Here is a 9,050-nt window from a genome sequence, read left to right as displayed (position 1 = left end):
CCGACCACCACCAACATTGCCATCACATGATCCACGCTGCTAAAATACCCCTAAAAACTCCAAAACTCTCATTTCAATGTAGATATTTAATCCAATATAAGACAGAGAGGCAGCCACTGACTGTAGAAAATACTGCAGACACTTTTCATGAAGCACCCTGCCGAGGTGAGTCCAGGTAAAAGTCATTATTCTTCATTGATTTTCCCAAGTATCTCTACACCGAGGAGGAGATGGCGATAAAAGAGAAGCCAACAAGTAACAGAAGGAGTGTGAAGGCTTTGGTACAAGCGAGATGTGAGTTATGAAACAGCGGCTGCAACCACAGATGTGACTTAATAGTCAACAGTTAGTCCCGTTCAGTGCTCACAGTGTCAGAGGTTTCTGGACTTGGGAAGAAGCACTTTAAAAGATTGGGAAAACAATAGCTTACATAATGTTTGGTGCTGTTTGTGCAAACCTGAACCTCCACAGCTGCACTTTCCAAACATCTTCCATGGTGGCAGGTTCCAACATCACTATTAATAATTTACAGAGACAGGCTGTTCACACGGTCGCTCCGGGGAGACCTGAGGCGAGAGAGGATCAGCTGAGTGGGTTTCTCACTTTGGGTCACGTAGAGGGTTTTGATTAAATTACGAAAATAAAGAAAAACAATTAAATTAAACCTAAAATAAAGACGAATATAAGATCATATATCTGTTGTATGTTTGTCGCCCTTTTGAAAGCTTCCACCTGATTAAAGCAAGAGGAATATTTATTGGATGCATCTTGTTGACCCCTGACCGGCATTGGGAGTCCAAATCCAATACCAATCAGCCCTGTTCCTCCCTATTGGCTCACAGGAGATCAATAATGAGAAGGGAGCGAGGCCACGGGCACCTATCGTAGATTACCTTTAACCATCAGAGGTGTTGGGTGTAAAAGTATGGATGGTGCAGTGCTGCTCATGTATATCGACTCTCTTTCTTCCTTCGCCTTCGCACATTTCCTCTGGCATTGTTCTGCGAGGTGAATATACTGTATCAGAGGAACAAAGGCAGACCAAAGCCCCTCACAGGTGGGCGGGAAGAGGCCCGACCTGCTGTGAACCTCCAGTGAAGCTGATGAAACAGCCGTGAAACAGCTTTTAATGCGTGAGAATCACACAAACACAGAAGATACTCGAATGTGGAAAGAGCCTGTCGCTCTCTAATGTATCACCTCGCACAACTCATCAAGTGTTTGACCTCAGAAAACTCAATGTGGGGTTGATTTATGTGAAAGAAGTCAAAAAATCATCAAGAGATTTAGCAGTTACCCTCAGGTCTATGGAGCGTTTTAGCATCTTTTAGCGGTTTGTTTTGGTTTTACAACCACTTTAATGTTTTGAGTTGGTGGTGACCAACCATTGAGCAAAAATTGGAGTGAATGTTTGATTTATGCTAATGTTACTTCCTGTCTTCTGGATGTGTAAACAGGCAACTGTTTGCTAACACATTAGCCATATGAGCTTTACAAAGGTATGATATGTTGTCTTCACAGCTTGCCTGCAAAAACGATATCTGCCCATCGCCAAACAGCAGTACGATAGTTAGCAACAAGCTGGTGAACATAGTGGAGCATTTAGCAACTAATATTTACCCTCAGGAGTTGGTGGAGACCAAAAACAGAGCTAAAATTCGAGTGATTATAAGATTTACATTCACCAGGTGACCAGAAAGACAACTCCAAATAAATGCTAATGTTGCTCCCTGTCTTCTGGATGTGTAAACAGGCAACTGTTTGCTAACACATTAGCCATATCAGCTTTACAAGGGGATATTATGCCAGTGTTGTGTGGCCTCTGCCTGTTGTTTTTGGCAGAAAAAGCTCTGATAAACACACTGTACGCTATCTGCCAGGCGCCAAAAAGCAGAAAGACAAAATTAGCAACTAGCTGGTGAAAATAGTGAAGTATTTATCAGCTCAATTGGCAGATATTTCCCTCAGGAGTTGGTGGAGAGCAAAAACAGAGCAAAATATGTCAATGTATTTATTCTACTACAGACCATGTTGCTGGCTGTTAGATGTTAGCTAGCCAGTTAGCTAGCATTTTGCTAACATTTGCTAAACTGAGATGCGTCTATTTACAATTTGATGTGTCCGTGAAGCTCTTGGCATCAATATAATGTGACTTTACATTTGAACAAACGTATGAATCTTTGGTGACGGTGTTGATGTTCAGCTAAGGTCGATCACGCAGCCTAATCCACTTTTTACATCCAACCAGCAACACCTTTTAACCATCTTGTTAACTTGTTATTGGACAACAGAGTGAAGGGTCAGTAACAAACTATGGATGCTATTTATTTTCTGTTTCCTGTCTGCTGTCCAGCTGAAAACCTCTCTCTCAATGCATCTTTGCTACATATAACTTAGGAAGCTTGATAATATGGCTATTTAAACACGAGGGGTGTTTGCAGATCGTTGCCTAACATGGATTAATTGATAGGGAAAGCTCAGTTAGCGTACGAACGATTAAATGAGTCCGGCTCATTAGGCAACTTGTAGTTTCAGCTCGAGTGAGGCGGAGTTAACCCTCAAACTTTGAGTCGGGTCAAATGAATCAGCGATGAATAACAGATGAGAGTCTTCATCAGTTTGTTTCCAGTCATTTCTTTCTATCTGCCGCTCTTGAATGTTTCATTGAGGCTGAAAAGAGATTCACCTCTCACTCCGAATCCAATTAACACTTTTTGACTGAGAGAGACGAGCACACTGCCCATTTGTGTGTGTGTGTGTGTGTGTGTGTGTGTGTGTGTGTGTTTTCTTTCTGTTTAAAACCCTTGAATCCACCAGTCTAATGCCTTTTTAAAGCTCCTTTTCTGTGTCATTACCTCCAAATATAGATGAATATTTAGAGGAGGAACAGGATTTACCTCAAGCTGCTTATTCGACACCTCACAACAGAAAGCTGTAAACATATACAGCACAGTAGTTACTGCGGCACAGGTCACAGGAAAGAGGTTGTCGCAGGAAGGTGGCCAGTTTGCGGATCCAAACCAACAGAGGGACATGACAGCGGAGGAGTTAATGAATATATTTTTCTCTTGCCTTCTTAGATAAAGTATTTTTAGCAGAAGAGAAAGAACCTCTTCTCCTCAAACTACAAAAATTAAAAGAGTGTTTTTATTTGGTTCTCACTCACAACTAAGTGTTTTTGTGGGCCCTCCCGAACGTTAGCATCGCCCTGGTTCCATCGACCAAAAGCCTACTGGACTCTTTCCACTGGATTTTGGAAAAAAGAAACTGTAGCGTTCTTCAATCCCGGTCCTCACTCCTGATTCAAATGAACGTGTCGTTATCAGGCTTCAGCAGAGCTTGATGACGAGCTGATCATTTGAGTCAGGTGCGTTGGGGGCGGCGGGGAAACATCTAAGACCTCGGGGGGCCCCGAGGACCGGAGATTGAAGAACGCTGCTCTCCAGGATAAATGTCACCGTGATGCGCTTCTGTATCGTCTGCCAAAGCTCCTTTTCCTAAATGTCTTATAATCTTATAACAGTGAGTCATATTCATTCTGCCTCATAAAGACGCAATGACTGTGAGCCAAGTTTAAGGAGAACTTGTAAAAAATGCACAAAACTATGATGAATTTGCCTTCCTTCACACTTTTACTTCGCACCTGTTCCTTGTTTCTTTGTCAGGCCATGTGACACCTTTACCACCAGAAAAGGATTTATTAATTACAGGTTTATTCTCACATGTCGATTGAAAACTATCACTGCAGCAACATTGATCACTGATTCTGATTCTGGCTCCGATGTACACTCATCTCACTCAAGGACATTTTGACAAGACACATGACGGCGCATAAGCGCCGAGGCCGGAGCTCTCGACCCGTCTAATCACCAGGCCGCCCTTTGTTGCTGTCAAATATATTCCAATATCGTCCAGCCCCCTTCCCGAGTCCCTGCAGCAATAAATACTCTGCTCGTGCTGCATGTAGAAAGATTAATGACATCCATCACACATCCTCATCAGGCCACACACATACACGCCGCGAAACACTGTAATCTGCTCCGGTGTTTTCTTTGCAGACTAACGCTCATTTTTCTTCCTCTTTGGGTGTACTCCACGAGTGAAATGAACCGGCGCTGTTTAGAGCCACAGCAGTAATTATTTATTGTCAGGCTCGGCTTCTTCCATCTTACAACTCGTGGAAATATGGTGTCTGTTCTCCTCCAAGACTGAAGAGTCAGTTTTTAAACATGAAGGAGTAGAGAGGAGGGAGGTTCTTTAGTTTTTAGTCAAGTCAGGTTTACTTTGAAAGGTCAGAATCACAAATCATGGATCCGAGGACGCTTCGCACATCTTCACAGGTGCCACAGAAACAGGAAGGACCTCTTCTCTAACAGTACCTGTAAAGTGAGTAGACCAGACATGTTTATTATGTTGTGCTTTCATGATTGTCTGTCATTCTAAGATTTAAGTTACTCGATAAAATAAATCATTTTACTTTCTTTTCAGACACTTGAACACATGAAGTGTTGTAAAAAGTACCCAAAAGTAAAGATATCGTGTTAAAATATTACTTTGGTAACAAGTATACAACAGTACTTGAGTAAAAGTGTTGAAATATCTGATATTAAATGTACTTAAGTATCAAAAGTACAAGTAAAATTACGTGTATGTGATGTGTGTTATGCGTAGACTGATTATCAGAGTCAGTGTTTCTGTTAAAAGAAAATCAGACTGCTGATGAAATAAATTAATTTATAACTTTGTCTCTGATATAACAATCTGCTGGGTGATATTTATAGCAGTAGATTTACAGCAGTACTCTGTTTGTTGCCTGCCACCAAGTGGCTCCGACGGTGAAGCACAGCGTGTCACATTCCACGAGCAACAGTGACTGTGTTCAAACCTGATCCACACCTGAATGTGTTTGTCATCTCAACAAGACTCCAGCGTCCTGACCTCTGTGGTTAGCAGTCGCTCTGTGGTGGTGACATGAATGAACTCTGGAAGGCACATCTGGAACATTTGTTCTCTGTGAAGGTCGCTCTCATCAGCGTCTATTTATAGGCACAGGAGTGTGTATCCAGACCTGGGTTGTGTTTCATTATCAGCTTTCTAAGCCTGGGTGGACGAGCAGACGACACACACACACACATACACACGAAGAAGATGTGACTCTTCACACAATCATCAGAAAGTTATCCTTCATACTGTGACATGTGTGAGACTTCAGCTGTTTAAACACACCCCTCAGTAACCAGCCCATAAAAAGCATACGATCCACCATCCAATGTGCACTTTCAGGGATGTTGAAGCTATTGTTGGTGTTACTGTCATACTTGGAATAACAATGGCGTGGCGACAGCAGCCAGTCATTCCCACTGACACACACAGAAGGAAGCGCATGCATGCGGGCAATGTGCGCGACCACAATGCCAGCCGGGGTTTTAGCTCTCCAGCTCAAGTTTTGCTTTCAAAGACAGGGGGAGTTATATGGAGGACGATCATCATGGCTAAAAATACTCCGGCCCAGGTGTTTCTAGAGTGTTTCACCATCTGCTGCTCTGGATGTCAAGATGTAGTTGTACTGTGTGGAACTGGAAGTAAATATGAAAGATTAAAGTTGAGGAAAACATAATTCTGATGGTTGAAAACACTGTCTTGGCACTTATTTTCCAGATTGGAGTCCTATTTTCTTTTGTACTTGATTAGCTCAATGCTTGTTTGGTCAAAATGTCTGCAGAAAATGGGTTTTTTGACTTTTTTTCGCCCACATTTTCTAACTTTAATCTCTTTTTTTCTGCCTTTTCTCTCAGAATTCTGGGTTTAAAGTAAAAATTCTGAGAAAAAAAATCAAAAATTTTGAGAAAAAAGCCAGAGATCCTACGATTATTGTCATAATTCAGAGTTTAAAGTCAGAATTTTTAGCTCAATTTTATTATTCTGCGAAAAAAAAATCTAAATCCTGAGAAAAAAGTCAAAATTTTAAGCTTAAAGTCTCGAATTTAGCTCAAAATTCAGCCATTTTTCTCAAAACAAAGTCAGAATTGTGGGGTAAAAGTCAAACTCAGTTTTGTTTTGTGTTTTTCCTGCGGCCCTAATCATCTTCTGCATTTATGGCCGCGTCTGAAAGATCTATTTAAACATCGTGAGGTTAAGTTTAAGTAGGTTCCACCTGTTGTTCCCCTCCCTCCCATCTTCCTTTTTAATCCATCATGAGTTAAGCCGCTTTCCATTCTCTGACATGCCGCGCGTAAACCCAACGGCTGCCAGTAAAATGAAACACGATAAAGTCAAGCACAGATATGGAAACATCAAAGACTGAAGCTGTTTATTCATACCCACTTTTAATTGTCTGAATACGTCATAACAAAACATCTTTGGTAATAAAAAAACAATGGGTCTCTACTCGTCCTACACTTTTTCTTTAAGTGCTTTGAGTCATTGCACAGAAATCAAGCAAATGGAGGCACAGCTGACAGACTCGGGGGTCAAACATGCTTTTATGATCTATAACGCTTAATTCCTACAGCTTTCAAGTCATTTAGCCTTCAGATTCCATATTTCTGTCTACGTAACTTCCTCTTCCCTGCTCCTCGTCGTCTGCAGGACTCCTCACTGCGCTCCGCCGCCTGTGTCGAACATCTTCTTGCGGCCCTCCATGCCTGACATGGCCTCCACGTTCTTACGCCAGTCGCCCACTTCTGAAGTGAGCACCTGGGGTTGAAGAGAAAATCATAAATATTAAATCATCTCCCTGAGAACATTTCATCTACATCTGCAGACTTAATGTTTGGGAGTTTTGATACCTTGTCCGTTTTGACGTCCTCCTTCTTCACAGACTTGAGGTTGGCTCTGAGGTCCATGGATCCCTTGTGTTTGGAGCCCAGCAGAGCTCTCATCATCTCGTCTGCTGACACTCTCACCTTCCTCAGGGCAGGCTTCTTGAACTTGCCTCCAAGGTCCTGGACCTTCAGCTTCAGCTCGTGGATCTAAGAAATGCAACAGGAAATACATGAAATAAACACTTTTACTGACCAAGCCTATAAACTTTCCACTAGTCAATAAAGAATTTCTTTCTTTCTCAATAATCTCTGGTTGGAGGCGAAAGAATGAACCTTTTCATTGTTTTTTTCATTTTAAAATATTGACTGAACTGAGCACGATGATGAGAAGAATCTGTGCTGGGTGCTTGAGGCTACTTACATCTTTGTTGTGTTTGCCCACTTTGGATTCACAGTCATATCTCTCCTCATCCACAATGTCAATTTTTGAATGAAGCTGTTTGCATAGAGTCTGAGGGAGGGAGGGGGGCGTTGGAAAGAAGGTTTTAATATTACATTTTCCTACATTTTCTGCAGTAGAAAAAAGCTCTTCTTCTGTGGTTTATGAACCTTACTTGTAGCTCGTCCAGTTTTAATCCAGACAGTTGCAAAGGCGGCAGCTTCTCTCCTAGATAGCGCACCTTCTCTTCCTCCCTGTCCTGCATCTCCTTCTCCAAGTCTTCACAGGCTCTTTGGAGGAGGAGCATCTGATTGGACAGAACAGATAACAATCAATATTTTGGTTAAAGGATCCCAAAAAATGCTATATAGTGAATTTACATTTTGATAAGAAAAAAATATCCGCGTGACTTCAGACAACTTTGTGTCGCAGCAAGTGAGCAAAAGGCTAAATGGTTAGCTAAAAGTAATGGATGAATGGTTGAAATAGGCTAGTTAGTTACAACAGATAAGTAGCTGAAATAGTTAGCTAAAGTATCAAATAGTCTAAATAGCTGAAATAGTTAGCTAAAAGTATCGGTTAAATGGTTGATATAGGCCTGGTAGCTAAGCTAAAGATAGGCTAAAGGATAAACAGATGGAAAAGAAAGCTAAAAGTAATTGTTAAATGGTTTAAATAGTAGAAATAGTAGAAGAGTGGTTTGAATGGTTTGCATTGTTAATTAAAAGTATCAAGCTAAGTATATGGATGGAATAGCTAGTATCAAATAGCCTAAATAGGTCACATTGTTACCAAAAAGCAGCGGATGAACAGTGAAATAGTTAGCGAAAGTAGGCTAACTGATTAATAGTTGAAATGGTAATGATAGTAATTAGCTGACACAACAAATGGCTCAAATGGGCCCAGTTAGCTAAAAGCAGATGTAATGGATGGTTTAAAAATAGTTAGCTAAACATGAAGTGGCAGCTTACAGTAACAGATAAATGGTTGACAAAGTTAGCTAGGCTAATGGATAAATGGTTTGTCTAGTCTTCTTCCACTCCAAGCTGTATTAAAAATGGTCTTGACAGTTTTATTGTATAAAAATATTACAATTGTTAAATAAACAATATCAAGTTTGAAATTCATTCGCATGAACACATTTAGAAAATGACGGGTGGGGATACAAAGCTAAAGGGCTACATAATAACTAGCGAGGCCACTCACCTTGAGGGAGAGCTTGCGCGAAGCCGAAATCTTCGACTTCGGCTGTGGAGGACAACATTTGTCAAAATGAATTCACAACACAACAGACTATCATAATTCATTGATCATTAATCAAGGAGTCACTGAGACTGTCCATGTTTGTAAAGGGGGCACATATACAGACGATGGATGGAAAGACTCGCCAACACTTAGCATACTCTAGCTGCTTGTAAAAAGATAATGCTTTATTATTAGGATGAAGTCAAGGGGAAAGCTCTCAGTGATGCTGATAACAACTCTGACAGATAACCACTGCCAGCTCTCGGCCATGTGCAAGAGGACAATGTGCCCCCTCGACGTGCACGGAGGATTAACACCGTGGAGTGCGGGATACCAGGCTCACCTTATCTTTGGGATTCATGGCTCCTGGTCTGTCGGACTCCTGAAACCCCAAATAGGGACAAATAATGAGGGTGATGATGCTTCAGGCGATCGTAATTACGTTTATGTAAGAGTATTAACAAGAAATGCTGCTTTAGCTGTTTTAAGAAGTGAATACCAGCTTCCATATTACACAAATATGAACATTCAGGGATGGAGGATTAACATGAATTTTCTTACCTCGCTGCAACTGTAATCAGAAAAACAAACAGAAACAGAGG

At 41.3% G+C, this 9,050-nt stretch overlaps 1 protein-coding gene across 1 annotated transcript; it reads right to left on the bottom strand.

Annotated features, from left to right (window-relative positions):
• Nucleotides 1–6,594: 6,594 nt before the first annotated feature.
• LOC141008369 (troponin I, slow skeletal muscle-like) lies at nucleotides 6,595–8,809 on the bottom strand. The gene is made up of 6 exons (XM_073480703.1): nucleotides 8,792–8,809; nucleotides 8,410–8,451; nucleotides 7,379–7,510; nucleotides 7,186–7,275; nucleotides 6,789–6,971; nucleotides 6,595–6,696 (listed from the first exon to the last, which is right to left on the bottom strand). Exons 1-6 carry the CDS (start codon nucleotides 8,807–8,809, stop codon nucleotides 6,595–6,597), a joined length of 567 nt encoding a protein of 188 aa, XP_073336804.1.
• Nucleotides 8,810–9,050: the final 241 nt, after the last annotated feature.

This window comes from Pagrus major, chromosome 14 (genome assembly GCF_040436345.1).
Source record: "Pagrus major chromosome 14, Pma_NU_1.0".
Taxonomy (NCBI): Eukaryota; Metazoa; Chordata; class Actinopteri; order Spariformes; family Sparidae; genus Pagrus; species Pagrus major.
The sequence above is the reverse complement of the archived record's forward strand: the minus strand, read 5'-3'. Positions and strand labels throughout refer to the sequence as shown.